The sequence below is a fragment of the Calonectris borealis genome, chromosome 11, assembly GCF_964195595.1.
Source record: "Calonectris borealis chromosome 11, bCalBor7.hap1.2, whole genome shotgun sequence".
Taxonomy (NCBI): Eukaryota; Metazoa; Chordata; class Aves; order Procellariiformes; family Procellariidae; genus Calonectris; species Calonectris borealis.
In genome coordinates this window covers 8,197,691-8,218,619 of record NC_134322.1, presented here as the reverse complement: position 1 = coordinate 8,218,619, position 20,929 = coordinate 8,197,691, and the positions used below count along the sequence as shown (strand labels likewise).

Below are 20,929 nucleotides of genomic sequence, written 5' to 3'. Positions count from 1 at the left end.
TACTGCCATGACCTGACCATCAATCCATATGCTTTTCAGCCAGCACAGGAAAAACGCAGATTGCCTTGCAGAGACGCAAGACCTCTGACACATGGCAAGTAGAAAAAAAGAAGTATTTTCAAGTTAGGCACATACGTGACTCTCTCACCTTCTGGGATTTTCATATGAAGACAACAACACCGGCCTGAGAGAAGAACCAGTCAGTGAATGCTTAGAAGACTGGAAGACACTGGAGCAGAGATCCATCAAAACAGCCTATACAGTGTTCTCATTCAGTATGATTAGAGAAGTTTAAGCATTGCCTTAAACTGTCCCATGCCTAAAAGAAGGTGCAGGCAGTAGATAAGTGCAGCAGAGACCTGCAGGATAACTGCTATACAGGCAGAGTGCAGAGATCCATAGAGCTATGAAATCCATGGGCTCTTTTCTGAGAGAAAGATTTCATCTGAAATGAAATCGGGCAGGAGAAGCAGACTGAAAAAGCTTCCATTGTCATAAAAATATCTCCCTGGGTAATCTATAGTGATGGAAAAAGGAAACTCTGATAATTTATGTGACAGTTTAATGGGATTTTGGTGACACATGATACTTTAGAAAGTATTTGCCCAAATAGGACAGACAGGACTTTAATAAGGCTTCAGATCCAAACCAGCAATATTTTCACCCCTTACTTTTACATTTCGTTCTATATATCCACTGCTCACTTACAGCCCATCTATCCCATTTGCAAGGCACATTTCAACATTGTAAGAGCAACGACTCTGCACTTTCTAGTTAAATCCCTAGCCAGAGAGACCTCTGAGCATCTGATCCTTAAAGGGATCAAGCTGAAAGCTGACTTTGCACCTAGAGGGCAGAGCATCACTCAGCTGTGAATTCTGAGGCACGAGCTGCCCTCCGGCCACATCCCCAGCTCTGTGGACGGCATTAATAGCTTCTCTGCAGAAATGAAGGACAGCAGATGGACAGTCTGCAGCAGGAATCGCTTGGAGAGGGGACGCTCCCAGAGCACACTCCAGGAGTAAATGGCTTTCACACTGTGAATGATGCCTCAACCCACGTCTCCTGCTTATGAGAGATACAGCCTTTACCCCAGTGTAATACCCCGTGCCCTTCACTGCCATCGCTTTGAGAACAGACAGAGCAGCAAGAGGAATTGCTTAGAGTACTAAACTAGGGTGAAGCCAGGGTTAATGGGATGAAACTTCACAAAGGAACATTTAGGCTGAATATCAGTGAGTTATATTGAAGAGTGTCCCCTGCGGAGAGGTAGAAGTTAACATTAAAACCACATTGCCCAGAGCACAAGAAGCCATTCTGTACAGAACAATCTTGCAGTAGCTGGGGACAGAAATAACCCAACAGGCATTTGTTTTCTTTACTAATTTCGATGGATCCAGTTCTGAAGCCCTGATTTTTTCTGGAAAATCTCCTTCTGGGAATCGAGGCAGGCGACGAATAGTAAAAAGCTGTGTGAAGATCTCAATACTTTGCCCAGTCTTTCTGTGACCGCAGCAAGCTAAGATCAACTTAGTACCTGCACTGGTGTCTGTTAGCCCTAAAATGAGCACGGAAAATGGAGCACCTGTCAGTGTTTCTTTCACCACTGGGAATAATAGCCAAATTTAACACGAAAATGCAACTATGCAAGTTATCTGTTGCATAGTCCTGCAAGCTGTTCTGCTCTACAAAAGACAAATTCTATAGTAAAGAGGTTTTTGCCCATAAACTCTCTATACAGAACAGAGATTTAAAACCCACCTAATGCCACCTACAGCATAAAGCAATGTTTATTCTTAAACATGTATTGTGCCTTTAAGAGGCACAGATCCATCTCTGCCTCTGACTTGAGGTCTTCCTCAGGGAATGACTTGTAAGAAATAAAATATATTAAAAGGAAGTGCAATCATAGCCTCTCATTATCAAAGGGATAAAATATCAATTTTTGTCAAGATAAAAAGCATCACAGATTGGCTCTGATGGGAAAAATTAAATTCTTGGTCTTCACTTGATTTGATATTTATCACTCCATTGCTCCAGAAATATCCCGGCAGGGAATGTTTCTTAAAAATATTATCCTGTATTTCTCCTGCAGCAAGTAAGCTATGAGAGTTTTCACTTGTGTGTTTTGTTACATATGAAAAACTCAGAGAAAAAGGAAAGAAAACAGACAAGTCTACAAAAGGCATCTTCTAACACTTCACTATGTCAACAGCTTCACAGTAAAGGACCTTCCGCAGGTTCACCTCTTTTGTGGCATCACTAAATTGACTCTTACATCATTGCTGTCCAAGTCTATCCTAAATTTTAGAACTGCATTGCCCAGAGCTGATCCCAAAGGAAATTCTCACTTTCACAGACAAGAGATTGATCAGGTAAAACTGTCTCCCAATTTTGAATGATGAATCTTGTCTTGATGACAAGTTCTTAGATGAACTCCCCAAACAACTGAGCAAGAGAATGCAGATAAGGGAGCAACATAAAAGGTCTTTCAATCAGATCATCATGACAGCAAAATTGGTGTTGGCCCAATGATCTTGTATCATGACATAAGCAGCACCATTTTTTATCTTCTAGATTACATGACATGTTGTGTAACAGGCACAAAGCAGAGTTTGACAAAACTGGAAGTATTTAGCACCAGAATGATGCAGAAATATCTTTAAAGTAAAAGACTAGCCTACTGTCCACCCCTGAATGGTACAGCTTCCTGCCTACTTTAGCCTTGACAAGAAGCCTATTTCTATGTGTAAAGTTTTATCTTGATAAAGACCAAAGTGGGAGGCACTAGCACTTTATATCTAAAACATGATAAATGGAAATTCATCATTTTTTTTTTCTCCCCTGAAATGTTTAGGAGAACTCATACCAGTAGCAGATCTAATATTAGCGGCCGGTCCTAATCTCTACTTCCCTACTGCCCTCCAGCACCCTAGAAATAACACAGTGTTTTAACATCTTGTGTTCAAACCTCAGATCAAAAGCTCACATTACTTGTTTAGGCCATAAGTTTTCCAAGGAAGATAACAGAGATGAATCTTGAAGTTCATAAGCAAGTTTATACCATATTATTTTCAAGCAGTTCTTCTGTTAAAATATCCTAAGGATGAAGAAGGAATCAGGATCATATAGCACAATCAGAATCCCAGAATACTTGACAGAAAGATAGGTGGAACAAAATTTGCTGCTGCATAAAACAGATAACATGCAGAAATTTCAAACAGTATATGGTAACACACAAAGCAGTCACTGTCTAAGATCAGGAAGGTGTTCTTCCCTTCAGATGCTAGCAAAGTGATTTCTAATGAATGATGTCTTCCTACATCAATCACTACAGGGAGTAGAATGTCAAGCTAGGAAGACTACTAGTCTGTTTGAGGAAAGTTGTCTCTTCTTAGGAATAAGATGGTAGGAAGGCTAGGGAAAGGAAAAATGTTCTTTTTTTCCCCACTTGCTACAAAACACAGAAAAAGGTACTCATGAGTAAAGGAGTCAGGCTGCAAAACAGTCTTGGCAGTCCCAGAAGGAACACAAGTATAAGTGGAACATGTGATGTCCTTCCTCACCACTCCATGTATCATTGCAAAAGTGGGAATTTTCACACAAGAGAGGTTTTTGTTCTTTATTTCATAGATTCCTAAGTGATATTCAATTTATCTAAAAAAAATCTTCTCCAGAAGATTCTTTTTGGCAAATGATTTAACAGCATGAGTGATGATTGCTGATCAGTTTGAATTTCTGATGTGTAGTACACAGACTAGCTTCATGAAGCTGATACTGTGACATTTCATCAATCCCAGTGCCTTCCTGCATTTTCACCCCAACATTTCCCCAGCAGAACTTTGAACTTTTCCAATTGATGCTGCCACAGAATCCTTCCATTGTAGCTCAGCCACTCTTTATAGCTTGTACAATCCACAGCATGAGCTCCCTCTTACTTCCATAAGAAGCACTCATATTGAAACCATTATATTTCAGAGCATTCACTATCACTTCATCTTCCTCTCTGTAAACTATCAGAATGCTTTTAAAAGAAACACATATTTAAATAAAAGAAAATCCCTGTAAATCATGGTCGTGACAGGCTAATGGCTAACATCGCAAAGATGATTTATCTTCCCGCTATATCTAACAAAGCTTCTTATGCTAATACCTCGTTTTCAAAATATGAAGAGACTTCTAACTGGTATTTTCTAACTGCAAGAGTATACAGGTAATGAAAAACACCTTACATCAAAAAATAACCTTCACCTGCCATCTAACATCCTCATCAACTCTCAAAAATCAAAAGATCTCCTTAAATGATTTTTGTTTTCTGTATTATTTGGTGTGCTTCCTTCATGGATGAAGAAACCAGCTATTCAGTCTCGCTGCCTGTTTGTAATCCAAATTCATTGTAGAGTTTGCATGCATTAGCTGCATGCTTTAATTTGATTTATTTGATTTGATTCCTGTCTATTAAATTACATTTGAGGCAGGTTAGATGGCCTCCCAGGGAGCATCTCACCAGCACTACCCTTTGTGCAAACAGCAATTATTTTATCTGGGCTGAACCTAATTTCAAGTCACATCTTGATAGGCTGACAAATAAGGTCATGGTATCTGCATTGCAAGGATATCCTAACTGGTGGGAAAGACCTTTGACAAGCTAAAAGGTGGGCCCTGGGACTGTTCTGATTAAAAGGTTATGATATAGGGTATGAAATTAAGCAGCAAGTCATCACTTATGAGCAGAAACATGGTTTCAAGTCTGTCTACAGACATTCTGCATAGCTTGCAGGTCCATCACCTATGTCAGCACAAAGACTATGTCACTACATTTTTATTGCTCATTTGCAGTTAGTGAGTGCTAAACACGGGGAGAATAGGGATAGTGGGGGCACCACAGCCGCTGAGACCCCAGAGTCCTTCATCTGCCTCTTGCTTATTCTTTCACCTCTGGCCAGTTGCTCTTTGTGAAGAGCAATACCCGTGTGTTGAATTGTGCTTCATGGTGACCCTCTAGCTGTTGTTTTTGTGCCCTTTCAAAATGCTTGACAAAACTGTCACAGAAGGAGTTTGGCAATTGGAAGCTGCAACAGACACGATATGACCCGATTCATAAAACATAACTAAACAGCTTGGGCTGCCAGAGGCCAGGATTTACAGGACTGCATTTCAAGAACAGCCTTCAACGCCTGCTCTACTAAATGCACTTTCCTACTCTGCCGCAATACAAATTCCCAAGCTGTGTTAGGTGACCTGCAACACTATGAAGTGACAAAGCAGCTGAGACACTAATCTTGTTAGAGCCTACCCTGTCCACTGCCGGTCAGAAAGGGGAAGAAATGACCTTGGCTCTGGCTGCACCTTTTACACCAGGCTACAGGAGTAGGGAGCACTACAAAAAATAAGACAACATCATTTTTCAGAAATTCCTCCAGCACACCGAGCACAAAGGAAAAAAAAAATGAAGTCACGGATAGTTTCTGCTGCATTACCCACTACAGCCTCATTTTTACAATAAATGTATCCTATCCATCTCTTTTCTTCTATCTTGCTTTTCTTCTTGCTATCCTATCCACCCCTTCTCTTCATCTCCACTTCAATCACTGGTTACAGTCTTCTGTTAGGTGGTCACCATGGGACCTAAATGTCCTTTGGGAGACCTGTCAAAACCACTCTGATGCCAACAATAATAAATTCTATCTCACTCATCTTCTCTTGAAACACCTCTCAGACTGAAGATTACATGTTTCAAGCATGTTCCAAGTTAGGAAAGCAGGGGTTTACAGAAAAATCAAGAAGTTGCCCAAGCACAAAAAACAAATCAGTCACAGTTAGAAGCTCAACATCTGTTTCCCAAGTCCCAGTCATGAAGTATCCTGTGCCATCCACATTGACCTGAGAAGTGAATTTCTACACAATCCATGTCTTCAAAGCACTTCCTCCTCTTTTCATTAGCCATGAAAATGAATTGAATCCTGCACTTAAATGACATCAGTAGAGCTCTTCTGGTTATGTTAATTGTCCCATACCATGATGCTACAACACAGCTATCATTTTCATTCCGAAACTCACCCAACCTTCCTAAAATTAGCACATACACATGCATTTGCAGAGTGCTATGATATTCCTGCGTCCATCACTATTACATCATGCTTTCAGACTCAGGGAGAAAGTGAAACATGATATGATAGCAGTAAGGGAAGAATGAGGAAAGGAAATGGAATGATGTTGGTTTTTTGAAAAATAAAAAAATAGAGAAGTCTAGAACATTTGGGAGACTCAAAAGAAAACTTCACATTGCCTTTTAATGTTTTCCCCAAGTCATCCACAAGTCCTTCCTTGTCTGTGGGTCAAGACATACCTCCAGCCCCATTCTGACTTCTTCATTCACTCATATTTATCACCTCCGCCCCCCATCGTGTTTTAATAAAAATTTCAGCCTATTTTATTTAACCTCATCTATTTCAAAGACACAGAAGCAGCACCCAGGCTAAGCCAGAAAATCTTCAAAACAGTTCGTTAAACAAATTCAATGAAGAAAGAAGAGAAAAAGCTTGTAAAAAGAATCACAAAGTGGCAGGGAAAATTACATTTTTTTTTTCCCCCCGCAGTTAAGTAGCACGACAATTGCAATTGATAGAGAAAATTAAATTCTAAATGCGCTGGTGATTTGATAGATATCATTTTCTGAGTGTTACTGAAAAAATGCCTTCTTTGGGAAACAGAGTTAAGATCTGGAACAAGTCCTGTTGGTTCTGGGGCCTGATTCGATTATGCAAAGTTCATTAACATAAAGTTAAGACAGAGCGAGGAGAAAAGGCATGGAACTTCTCTAATATGCCACATGCCTTAAGAAAAAATGTCCTGACAAAACTAGCAAAGCAATTCATTAGGAGGCCTGTTTACAGATATAATGGCTATCTAGTGACTTCAAAATACAACTTTCCCCCCACTCTTCTATTCAGAAGGCCAGAAGACAGAAGAGGTACACTGACTAGTACTGGTCCTTCTGCTACCTAATTCTGTGAAATCGTATCGCAAAACCAGAGAAAACCCAAAAAGGTTTAGAATGAGAGAGACCCGATGCACCTATTCTTCTGTCAGCTAGAAACCGATATTCAACAGCCACGTAATAAATGCCCTAAAATGATACAGAAGTCCAAGTTTAGCTCCCTGCAAACATGGTGCACTTTGCAGTATCTACCAACTAGTCAACTAGTTGATCTTATCAGCCCATTTGTGGTTTGAACATAGCAGCTGTCTCCACTTGTTTATTAGCAATTTCTATTTCTGCATTAGAAACAGGTGGGCAAGCTCAGAGAGCTAACAAGTTTCTCTTTGATGTAGAGATGGACAAATCCTCTCATTAACAGAACAGCATTTTAAAAATCATTATGGCATATTTTTAGTCCTACTTCATTTTAGTATTGCTGTATAATTGCAGCCCACTAATCACAAATACTTGTTTCTAGAATCTGTCAGTTATAAGCAACTAGAAGTGTCAGCCTGTGATGTCTGCAAACTACTAGTTTCAATATATTGCTGTACTTATTTTACTGGTATAAGATTGGCTGCATCAGTCACACAGCAATGGATCCTGCTCTCCTATTAAAGAAATTAGACTCAGTTAAACAAGTCAGGCAGAAATCTGCATAGATCCTCCCAGCAAAATCAACTTACAGGTGGGAATTAGAAATAGCAGGTGTTCAGAATTACAGATACAAAACCAGGAGAAAAACAAATGCACACAGTGCATTGCGAAAATGCCCCCTCCCTCACTAATGCTCTCAGGTTGATCAATATTAAAATGAGCACAGAGAAATACCATTTGCTGTGTTTCACATGAGTGTAGACCCACTCGCATGGGTGTGGGCAGAGTAGCTGAAAAATCTATCTGCTTGCAGCTCTGGCAAACATGCAGTAAAGCTGTTCCATACAATCCAAACAACTCCCATCATTTGTAATACATGACTAGCTAGGTCAGCCTTTATCAGACAAACACATGTAGCTTGGAACATTAAATCCAGAAATTGGAACATTGTTTTCCAGAAAGTTTTCAAAGCATTGAGGTATCAGGTGAATGACTTTTCTTTTTTAAAGTGAGCCACAATAGACAGTCTCTCCAAACCAGTCAGCCAAGATTTAAAATCACCAAGAAACTTCCCAATTTAGAAGGATAAAGGTGAAAACAACACGAATTATAATGCCGCGCACACTGTTTCCCAACAGTCTGTTCGTTCTGTGTATTGAGGAAGTATTTGCCTGTGCATGGCAGAAGCCTGTTGTTAGAGTGAGAAACGCAAGATTCACAGGATCATGAAAAAACACCCAAGAGTAGCAGGCTTCCCTGTTAGCAAGATGCAGTCTGGTTTCTGTCACAGCCTAGCAATTCTTTAACACAATCTGTGCAAGACTTGACCATCTTCCCCTAAACTATCCCCAAGTTGAGTTCCCAAACTAAAAGCAATGGTTTACTAGAAGAGTGGCAGAGCCCACTTTTTGCCCACTCTGCCCAATCTTGCTACCCAGTACAAGTCAAAAAATAGTTTGTTCCCATGAGATCTTCAGGCATCAGAAATCAATGTGCATCTAGTCCAATCTGTGTATCAGCACAGTCTTTCTGTTCCAAAAAGGAAAAAATGTTGAACTGGAGAGAAAAAAACTGCTCTCTATGATAACAAGTGTAACTGTTTGGGTCTGACAGCAGCTGGTACACGCGCTACGCTCGGTGAGCTTTCCAGCTATGGATTATTTTCACATTTACTTGTGAAAAGTAATCTGCCAGCTGTCCTGCCCCTTGCTCCCTGACCACAGCTTGCCTAGTAGTCATCAGTGAGGGGGTACAACCAAACAGAAAGGACAACAACTGGTCACTGGGACAGCCCTGCAGATCATCTCCTCTTTTAAAAGGGTACTTCTTAATTGCCTTACAGGGAGCAGATAGAGCAAAGAAGACAGGAAAAATTTAAGGAGGAAAAAAAAAAAAACAAACCACACATAAGCAACAATCTACTGTTACAAAACTTCAATTTCTTACCTTACAGCAGGTTTCTAATCCAGGGGCCATGGGGACCCTCTTACTGGCCTTTTATTCAAGGAGCAAGGGTGATCCACAGACTGCCACACCATCCACAACTTCAGCTCTACCAACCAGAAGCAACTGATTCAACACAGGTGTTGAGGGACAAACCCAACTACCTTCAGGCCAACCCACTTTATATCCTGCATCAGCAGGTGCTCCAGACCTTGTAATTTGTGAAAAACAATAACCAGTAAGACACATGACCAATTGGGCAATATTGTGACCAGCTGGAAGAAACCCCTTCCTGACCTCTGTCTTTACCTTGAGGCACAAGCATTAACTCTTCACCCCTTAGTAAGCATATTGCTCGTAACAATATTCAGTCTCCGCAGTCAATCTGACCCTAGAATTATGTCCTCCCTCACAGAGCCCATCTCTGTCACATTGAGAACAGATTTAACTCAATTCAAATGCTTCTCTGGCTAATTTATACAATACCACATTGACCTTTTAGCATATGCCCCATGGGACCGTGTGTGACTGGAATTTATGGCCAGGCACGGGAAACGTGCAGCTCACTGAAATACGGGGTTTTTTTTCATGCCATGATTTGAAGCTGATAACAGAACCCTAGTAGCAGTTCAATGCTTGTTCACCATTTGAGGGAGTAAAAGCTTCCTGGGGGCTCCGCTGGGCTGTATTTCAATACCTCTACCAGATACACAGATCGGCCATTGGAAGCACAGCATCTGCAGGTTTTTCCCGAAGTGTTTCCACCTAAGGGAGAGAAGATGAATTTTTTTTCCCCTTCTGTTAAGGCAAGAATTTGGGCAACCTATCAATCCTACAGAAGCTTGTAGCTCCACTGCAATGAGGCTGGGGCACTGGGGTGCTGTGAGACAGGCATGTTCCAAGCAGTTGGCTATAAATTTCCGAAGCAATATAAGAAATACTTACAACCAAACCTTTTCAGTTTCATTCATAATTTTCAATGCCATATAAAAAAAATATAAGTAGTACCATGCTCCTGTGAGAAGGCACTTCTGAGGCACTTGATAAACCAAACACAAATGAAAATAATTATGACTAAGATATGTGTTGGTTTAGATTTTCAAGATGTTTTATTCATTAGCATATCAGAAAAGGCTCTGGTATTCTGGAAGACTGAAGCACTACTGATGTTCTAGCGCAAGTCCATACCAACCAAGAACACATTGCCAACTTATGTTCCAGAAAATGCTGGAATTAATCAGAACATTTCTTCTCTGGAAAAGATATGCAAAAGTTACAAGTCTCTTGGGACAAAGATGAGGCTGCTGTAACTCAAAGAAGAAAAGGTAACAGAACAAGCGCCAGAGAAACAGCAGAAAATTCTGCAGCACTATCCCCTAAGAAGAGGAGGGCTTAGAACACATCTCCAAATTTCAGAAGGAAGGTTATTTAAAAAAAAAAATGCAAAAAACTATGGATGAATGAAGAGCAGCCACTGCAGTACAAATTATCTCACTTCAGATGGCTGTTCTGCTAGGATGCTGCATAAGGCAAAGGGTGGGAGAGAAAGAGAGGTTACCCTAACACTTATTTTCTCCCTTTGCAAAAAACACTGCGGTCTTATGCTTGAAGGCATTTTAGCATCCTTGTTCAGTGTTTTCTGTGCATTGTTTGCTGCCTTGACTAATTTAATTCAATATATATTAATACGCATTTTGCCAAACTCACAGAAGCCTGACCATAGCGTCAAAGCTGTGCTGGCTGAGTCAGTTCCACCAAATGCTGGGATTCAAAGAGCAGTTGATACATCACAGAAAATATTGGTCTTGGTCTCCAGGCGGCCATGTGTCTATCTCACAAATTTCATGTTCCATTCAACCAGCTTCCACCTTTATGGCAGTAGACTGGTTACTCTAACAGGAACATAGCTTTGCAGGAATTTATCTGCTCTTTTTGCAATGGGCTGCCACATTGTTGTGACCGGGATATCAGAAAGAAAAGAGAGAAGAGATGTTTGAAATTGCAAGACAATCTTGAGAAATTTAGAGCACGCACCATCAGTGTTGCATATCTGGAGATGATTGCTTTGGCTTCAGATGCTCGATAAACTGCCTTTTCAAGCAGGAAAAAAAAAAATCATATTTTCAATTCTGTAATTATTTAGCACTGTAGAATACATAACATTTTTATTCAGACTTTCTTCACTACTACATTAAAACAGGATCATGGTTTTCTCAACAGCTGACTCTTCCTGTCACCAAAAACAAAGTGTTTGCTACAAAGCAAGAGAGGAACCAGTACCTCCACCTGGCACCCAGGCAAATTAGGAGCAAATCTTCAATTCAAGGGAATACACAGATACAAAATTCACTATTGCAGATGTAAGACTAAAGCAAAAAATGCTTTTCTCCACAGTTTGCTATAATCATCATCTCATTCAATTTCTACACACACTAAAATCTGTTCACTTTTAACTATAATCACAAATAAGGAGTAGAGATAGAGAAGAGATGAAAGGAAAAAGCAGAACAGGTTCTGTAAATGGAATATTTTAAGGAAACGTAATGCTATAGTGGACTCTTTCTGCATAAGATTGCAATTTGGACCACGTTAAGTACCTAGATAGCTAGAAAAACAATCTATCTGAGACAACATCCTCTGTTCACATTTTGTGGAAATGCAGTCTAATAGGGGGGCCACCTGAGGAGCGGAGGCTTGCTTCAGTTCTTCGTTTCTCTCCTGAGACTTTCATCAGTAGTAACAACTGTTCTTTCTTCTTGTATGACACTTGCAGTGTAGAAATGCCATTATAAAAGCCTATCGATCCTTTTCACAGAAACTACGCAGCATCCAGACAAATTTGGGGAACTGGATTGCTCTATATTTGGCATACAAATGTGACCTAAGGGTTCGGCAGCATTGGCTATACTGTGTGCATGTGTGCTGGAGGAGGTATAACACGTAATGGTACTAGAAGAACAACAGATGCGCTTGCTATTGTGAACTGTTTCCAACCAGCACAATGCCAGGTTAGCGCTCCAGCTGAATTGCTACAGGCAGTTCTTCTGGCTGCTTGAAAGATCATTACCAATCAAAGCAGGTCATTCTACCTCCCTATTTCAACATTATTAGATGAGAGCTTCCTTTAAAGAGTGCATTTTCCTTTGGGGGGGACTAACTCCAATAAGGCGTTGATCTAATTTGATCCCTGTTTCACTAGGAGATATGTCATCTCCAGCTTTGAAAAAGTTATTCAAGAGAAGAGAGCTTGAGCCTCTCATAATTAACATGCAACACTGGTTGCCACGCAGGGAGCAGGCACAGTTATAATAACTTGGAGTCAATAATTCATAAACTATAATGCATTATTAATCAATTATCGAGGCCTGAATTACATTTAATGAGATTAAGCTGATTGGAGCACTAAGCTGTTTGAATCATATTGATTTAATCAATGTGCTTAATTAAACTGTGTATTTCCCAGTATCCTGCATAAGTGGCCTCTGAATTCACATCCTCTGCTATTCTTTGCTCAGGAATTGCTCTTCGCTGCAAATTATATTTAAAGGTAAAGGGCTTGTTTCTTTCTGAGAAAAGATCAAAGTTGCAAAACAGCCATCTAAACAGCTTATACAAGGAAATTGAGAAATGTTAGAATATTAGTCCCAGCAACTATGTCTTTTTGATTCTGTAGGCTTAAGATAAGACCAAGTAAACACACCTCATTAGTCTCACTTTATCCCTCATTCTAGTTCTAGGAGCATCTGCAGATTCAAAGGGCACAAGCATCCTGCTATACCTATCCCAAAAATGTTACTCTTTCTATCTTTAGAAACATGCTTAGATTCAGGCAGAAAATGTGTTTCAACTCCCCAAAAGACTACATTTAAGATAAGCAGGTGTCATTATCTCTTTATGATAATATTCATAATGGTTTCCCCAGCCTTACATAAAGAGGACATGTGATGACAGAAAAGCAACTCAAAGTGACAGCTATTACAGATGTAAATTCATTTGCTAGTGTCATATTTTGTTTAATTTCCCTCACCTGCTAATTAGCTGGGACATTTAGGTTTAACTTTAAACCCCACAATTCAGATCTATAATGCTACACACTGCTAAAAGAACACTCATCAGGTGTGTAAACTGGGGGAAATACTTGTAGCACACTGCATAATCAGTATTATTAAAGGGAATCACAACAGTACAACCAGCCATGAAGAGAGCTTTGCAATTACTTTCTTTGTGATACCATAAACAACTTCTGTCCCGCCCCACTCTGCACAGTGACACTGTTCTCAGTGGATGCAGGATTAACCCCCAAGGCAAAATACAATGTACATGTCAGGTGAGAATGCAGCAATGCTGGCAGACGTCAGCTGAGGCGGTGCACTGTTGTACCACCCTAGACCCATCGAAATCTTCATTCCTGGAAGGAATTCCTTTGGGACTGTTTCAGTTGTTCCTCTGTGTTAGCACTCACCAGAATGGCACCTACTCTACATCGCTTCAGAGGTGTCCTCCCCTTTCCCTTCTCTAACTAAAGGTGAGAGCTAACCCACCCCAACTCAGTGCACAGCCAGGAAACCCCTCCTGAGGAATGCTCACGGCAAGCTCAGAACAGCACAGTGTAAACTGTCCTTCTCTGATCGTTTTGCATTTGATGGTTTTAATTTCATCACGTTGTTAACATTAGCAACATATCGGTGTCCTCTACTTTCTTAACTAAAAGACAATTTTATCATCGCCTGTGTATGAGTGTTTAGACCTTTTACTTACACTTCTTCGAAGAGTTAATCTATCCATTTGCTCTGCCACTTACAACAGCATCCTCCGGCTTGCAGGGTCGAGTCAGCTGCGTGCCAGGGAGTTTAGCAGAACACAGTTACATACTGCACATTTGCACGGATAACACTGTGAATTAAGGGTTTGCAAACTATTCCTGAGTACACGTGCATGTTGCTAACACTGCCTTCACTGGGCTGTGTGTGGCAAACCCAAGAAAATCAGAGCTCTGTGAGCACCTATTAACTTCATCAAGCAGGGAGTCAGCACCAAGATTGGAAGCTTTATTATTCTCACAGTTTCTGCATTCATTTGAGAATGTCTGAAAGATGTTGGGAATTGCTTTCTCTTTGAAAGTCCCTTTAACTCTCATCAGGCAACGTCTAAGTCTAGACCTAACATAGCCAGGAACAAAGTCACCAAAGAGTAAATGCCTGCCCAACCATTCTTTCCTCTCCATTCCCCAACTTCTTTCCTTTTCGAAGGCTCAGATGTGATGATTCAATATCCAAGGCCAGTGGAGCGTGCAGGCTCACCACATGTGCAAGCTTACAGAAAACTGTCTTGTCTTTTTTTTTTTTTTTCCTGGGGGGTGACATGAGGTGGTTTTTTTTAAATAATTCTGAGAAGAGCTACAGTCTTTAGAGGAAAAGCTCTGTGCGTAATATGGAAGGTCAAATCTGCAGAGTCCAATTCTTTGTGAGAAGGAATAAGGAGGAGGGAAAGAGGAACATGGTAAAGACAGATAACAGAGGAGACAAAAAGCAGTCCCTTTGTCTCACCATTGGTCCTTCCTACACACAGTCAGAATGGGAAACTAATGGCTTTATCTTTATCACGAGACTATGGGGGATATTGCAGTTAGAATGAGCAGCAAAGACATCCCTCCTTGCTGGATGCTCAATCTTCCTGTGATGGCAGGAAGGACAAGTTTAAATCAACAAAAAAAAAAAAAAAAAAAAGAGAGACCCTCCCAGTTTCTATTTTTACAAGTCTATGGAGCTGCAAAGCCCGGCAGGGACCACTGACCAGCCTCGCACTTTCTGTTGCAGTCTTCAGGCACCCACAGACATTGACCAAGTGTGAATGGCAATTTTGCTGTTTGTAACCGTGCTGTTGCATGACCAAGATGCAAAGCACAGGGAGCCAAAGAGTTCCTGGCTCACTTCTTTCTTTCTTCATATCTGTTTCAGAACTGAGCATTTAATAAAAATTATTCAGTACACCACCATCACATACAGTGGAGATAGAAAGAGAGGAAGGAGAAAGAAGCCTAAAGTGAATATCAAAGCCTCACATAAACAAGGCATAATGAAGGAAAACAGCAGCCCATTTTTCTTCCCTTCAGGATGCGGTGAATGTGCAATTCCTGTGAGCGTGCATGGCTTGTGCTTCCCATTAACAAGGCACACGTTAATAAATTTAACTCAGACAAATTTAACCATCCTAGGGCCACATTAATCAAAAGCCTGACAAGACCAATCTGAAAGAGTTGAGCAAGGAAAATAAAGCACAGCTGACACAGGGCATGCCATGCCCTCGCTATCCGTGGGCTGCTCCCGCTCTATCAGCACCTCCAGTACTGCAATAACTCCTTCCCATTGCCCTCCTACTGGGCTGATCACGCTGTCCTCCCAACCCTCCTCATCTACCCAATGCCTCTTCATCAGTGATGTTTCCTACTCCCCGTATGTCTATACTAGAGAAGGATTTAAAGTATCTGAGTACGATTATGTGCAACAGCTACAAAGTCCTGGCGAGCTTTATGTTTTACCTGTGGCCCTGGCGTTATTGAAAAGAATCTCTCAAGGTACAGATTAATAAATGAACAAAAGAGAAATAATAAATTTGATAAAAAAGCAAAATCACTATAGCTTATGAAAACTATGAATTGGCCAGAACCAGAAAGAAAGAAGAGATATCAATTTTTATTCATCACCCATGTGCCAAGTTCCCCAGTGCTGGAGCTCCACATCACTTCTCAAGCTGAAGTACATATGCATGGAGACTGTTGAAACTAATGGGAGTTATTACTGTGAAAACATTCACCCTTTGGTCCCTTCATATTTAACACTAAGTTGTTGCTTTTGAGTTATGTTTTTAGCATGGAAAACATTGACAAACAGGTCCTTCTATCAGCCAAACCACTTCACAGAGAGAAGGGCATGCCATACAAGATGAGGAAACTGAGAAGTAACTGCTGATCAAAGCCACACAAAGCAGCACAAATTAGGCTAAGTGCATCCCCAAAAGCCATAGCTAACCAAGCTGCTTAAACAAAATAAGCACATTACATGATTATTTAGATTTGCCTAGAGGCATCCCCACAGTATAAAACATGGTGTGCTGCCTTGCTGTTCTTCCACTTGATAAAACAACAAATATTTTCACCACCTAAGAGTATGGGTGTTTACTTTTATAGTCTTGGAAACTTAAGAGAAACTGTGTTGCCTTGCCTTGACACTCTTTCCCCCAAACAATTTCTATTTCAGTTCAGACAATTGGGTTTTCTACATGTTCTGTTTTGATTGAGTTCAATTGGTTCATGAAAAGAATTAGGAAGTCCTCAATCTTATTGCATTGCAAAGCTTCAGAGGAAGAGTTGTTTAGTGGCACATGATTTCATGTGCCATGATTTCAGTGGCACATGATTTCATGGCATTTCGGTCAGAACTACAAGCTTCCACTGAATTCACATAAGATCACAAACCAGGGGATATTTCTTTCTCTCAAAAATAGAGGACTTCAGTGACATAATTGGGATTTGAACCCAGATGCTGAATATTACAACAGCCTGAAGCATTCAAAACAAGTGTCTGTCCAAACTGTTCATAGATCCTTTATGACTCTTTCAGCAAATCTGTGCTGAATAAGTAAGCCAAACCTTGCCTTCACAGACAGGTTAATGACCTTTGGAAACCTACCAGACTCTCTTTTAACATTGCAAAATGCATTCTGAAACACTCTGAGAATACAGCGTTCCAGAAGATGGCAATGCCTCCTAATATTGTCACATTTATATCATGATACTCCCTAAAAGCAGTCTGACTCTTGGGGTATTATTGCGCTGGTCAGTACTGTGTTGTCGTTTCCTCATGATCCTCATTTCGGCATCTGTGCCTCCTAATTGTCTTGAATACAGGCTGTAAGTCCTGCATACGCAGAGACCATCCATTCTCCTGTGCTGTACCACACCTGGCTCAGTAAGGTTTCAGTCCAGGGCTAGCCCCAAGGACTGTAGATGGTATACAGTCTAGCATATTATTAGTATATGCAATTACGTTTCCCTCTTGTGTCTGGTGCCAAAGGTAAAAGCATTCTTAACTAGTCCTGCTTTAGTTCCATTGGTACAGGCCTGTGATTTTCTTCCAGAGTTTTTAATCCTGATCACTGTATCCGCATGACTGCAAACCTGGGCATGTTGTGGGGTTGGTCAGAAAGCAAGAATGCTGTTTCACAAAAATGCTGGCGATTTTGAAATTTTTGCTTTCCTATGACAAAACACACCTTTCAGAAAGTCCTTTCAAAGCCAAAGGTGCTTAAATTCAGTGTTTAGCACATTCATTCATCATGTGACTGACCCACTCCAAGTCCTTGCTTTGATAAATCCAAACATTAGCTTAGCTTTTGCTTTGTACCTTCATTGGAAAGGCATGCTCACTTGGGCAGAAAAATTTGTTCACTGCATGTCTCTTCTGGATGGCTCCAATCATCAAAATATTCCAACTTACTTACTTTCAGCCGCCCTAGTAAGACCTTCTGCCATGAGGTTTAAAAATTGCTGTCAACAGCTAACATCTAACCAGGTGATCATCTGCAGTGTGCCAAAGGCTTCTTTTTATAACCAACCTCCCCCCACTCCCCCAACTCCCACCCACTGGTTTTCTGTCCTATATCATCATTATCATGGAACAAAAGTGCTTAAGGGCAGGAATTATCTCTTCATGTCACCACAGCCAAACTCCCTAATCATGTGTTGTGTGTGCTACTGTAGTGTAAATAATACTAATAATAGCAACACCAACAATCCAATTTTCTCTCTGACACCGCCTCCAGTTTCTGCAATTAAAGCTGTGTACATGCATGCACTTTATGAATTCCCATGTAGCCTGTACTTGGCAATTTTGCTTTAAAATTTCAACCTAGAAAAGCATGTTCATGTTCAGAAATTTGCTAATTCAGAGTAAATGCTCGATTTACAATAAAATTATTATAATAAAAAGGTATGAGCTCAGGATGATTACACTGTAATGTCAGCATAACTGCAGTCACTATGCTCTAAACCTGAACCAGGAAAGATAGCAATAATTTTCACCAACTCTGATATTTGAGGTTCCTTTTAGTTTATGTATGTAGCATGGACGTTATGAGTCGTCCTACGCATGTATCATCACATACCCCTGAAAGGAGAATTCTGCAATGAGAAACATGGTTATATCACAGAATCCCTTTGGATACTTCTAGCTTAATGTCTCGGTAAGATAATGATATATATTTGCTTAACTTCCAAAAAGATGTTAAGACAATTTAAATTTCCGCACTCCCTCGAAGTTCTCAACTTGTGTTATAGATGTATGAAAAGCAGAGATAAAAAAATTGGTCTATACCTTGTTACTGACTCAAGAAAAAAAGTCAACCTACGTATAAGTAGTTGGTCATTTAGGCTCTCAAATCAAAGCTAACCCGATGTGATGTTAACCAGAATCTTCTTATCACTTGCTGTTGATTACACAAACTTGCATATCTTGATCTTGTTAATCAAGGCCCCTGAAGGTCTAAATCTTTGACTTTCACAATGAAAAATAACCACCTTTAGATATAACATGGCAGTTATAATATTTACTATTAAATAGTACACCATCAGTTAGGACTCTGACAGAATACAAGGAGCTATATTGTGTCCATATGGATCTACCAGGCACATTGGAGGAGCTGGAATTTGACCAGAACACTTCAATTGCTGTCCACAACCAGGAAAGAGTGATCTTGTACTTTTTTCCCCCCCCAAGTTTGAGACCTCAAAACAAATAAGTAATTTCAATTTGGAACATGAACAAAAAAATTTCTAATTTTGCTTTAACTGGTTATTTGAACACAGTTTCTTGCTGTTGGAGATATTTGATATTGAACTTTGTAATTCTTTCAGATTATTAAAGAAACTTTTGAAATAAAATATGGTGTCAGCTCTCCTCCCTCCGTGTAAATCTGTAATTTTAAAAAGTGTTGTAATTGGTTATTCCCCATATTTAGATTTCTTTTTCCAAAGTGAGAAAGGCAAGAAAATCAACATATTCACAAAACAGGTTGTCATTGCCACTGCTGACATGACCGCAAGTCTCCAGCATCTTTTTTAATGCTTCATTTCGTTACTTACAGAATTGCTCCAAGTCGTCTCTTTTTTTAGAGTCTGGCATGGCAGTGATTGTGAGCAATGGGCATGGATTTCCTCCTAGCGTCTGGCAGAGCGTCTGCTGCCTCCAGTAAACCTTCTTGGGGTTCCTATTTTGTTCCAGGATATCAAGATGGGACTGAGAAAGAAGCAAGGAAGCAGATTTATAAATGAGTTCACGGTCTATAAAATCTGATTTTATTCCACTAGCTGTGTGTTATTATTGGTACTAATTTCATCTCTTGCTAACTTCCCAGCTTCTCTCTTCTGCCAGTTAATATCATCACCTTTTACATCCCACAAATACTGGCACAAGCCATTCAGAATACATCCCAGTTCACTGAAGCTGCAGAGGACTATTACTCTTCTATCGTTTTACCTGAACAGTTCCTAGGTGCTTTTCTTATTAGTGTACAGGAATTTCTATGCACACATGAAGTCCAGAAGAGAACTGCCTACTCCTTATATTTTAATAGGGACTGTATAGAAATGTGAGAAAACTCACTGGTTTTGAGCATTTATAGAACTGACTGGTTAGCTGTCAAACACATGCCAGTGAAACTCAGGAACAACTCCACACCGGAGGCAGCCAAAAAGTTTACATAGAAACAACATTTTGTACAATCAGTAGTGGGAAATTTGAAGACCATCTTTCCAAGAAGTTATTTAAAAGGGATATTTTCTATCCCCCTCTTCCCCCCCCCCTCCCCCCCAGTTTATGGCAGTTTTAAACAATTCTTAAGTCCAACAGTTTCTTGAGAAATTTGAGAAAAATGACTGGCAGCTTAAAAAAGAAGACTTTCTGGAACAAATTCTAATTGCCTCATTAGAGACATAGCCACTTGCCACCCACACACCAGATGACATGTGGTTCTCTCTGTTTACATTTAATTGCAAGTGGCAAGATTAGTGTAAGTAATCCTATCGCAGGGTGTTGCTAAGTGTTGTGGAACACCAGTTGTCTCTCGATTGGTAGAAATAGGTATATTACAGTATGCACACTTGTCCTAACAGTACTCCGACTAAAACACCCCAATTCACTGAACAACCCTGACATGGTAAGTCTTTGTCTTTACAAGTACAGGCTAAATTTTAACCAACATTTATGGGACAAGACATTCCTGTTCCTCAAACCTTGGAGCTCGCTGTCTTTCAGACTGCTTTCCCAGTAACCATTTGAATGCAAACACAGAACTGAAATTTACAGTTATCTATGTCATAAAACAATTAACATACTGCTCTATAAATTCAATTTAGACACACCTTACAATCTCGCATAGACACAGAGAACTCAATATAATCACTTACTTATGTTCCTGGTACCCAGTGAAACTTAATTGGGTATAGCTGCCATAAAGATTTCAGCTAGATATCCAAACAATTAACACTGTGATGTAAAAATAAATAAAATACTGTTCATAAAATAAATGTAATTACTAATGGACAAAAAGTAATGAACTGCAGACTGCATCCAGTTCAAATAGCATTCTGCAATGTGTATTCCTGTAAATATGCCTGTAACTATTAAATATATATGATATTTAAAAACATTTTCAAATTACTATCTCCACATACAACTTTATCTTCTTCCCCAAAGCACTATGTATTTAATTGAGCCCTTGGGTTTGTAATCACTTTTAATTTATTCTGATATGTAAAACCAACATACTTCACCAGTGGACAAATGCTTTAAAATTAAATCTACTGGTGCACAAATCTGATTTAGTTTATTTACTGTGGACATTAAAGAAACA

At 40.0% G+C, this 20,929-nt stretch overlaps 1 protein-coding gene across 1 annotated transcript in view; it reads right to left on the bottom strand.

Moving 5' to 3' along the window:
* AGBL1 (AGBL carboxypeptidase 1) overlaps positions 1-20,929 on the bottom strand; it is a 296,923-nt gene that overhangs the window by 178,960 nt on the left and 97,034 nt on the right. Inside the window, exon 17 of the mRNA XM_075159559.1 lies at positions 19,161-19,314. Within this exon, the coding sequence (XP_075015660.1) occupies positions 19,161-19,314 (154 nt within the window). The remainder of the gene's footprint in view (positions 1-19,160; positions 19,315-20,929) is intronic.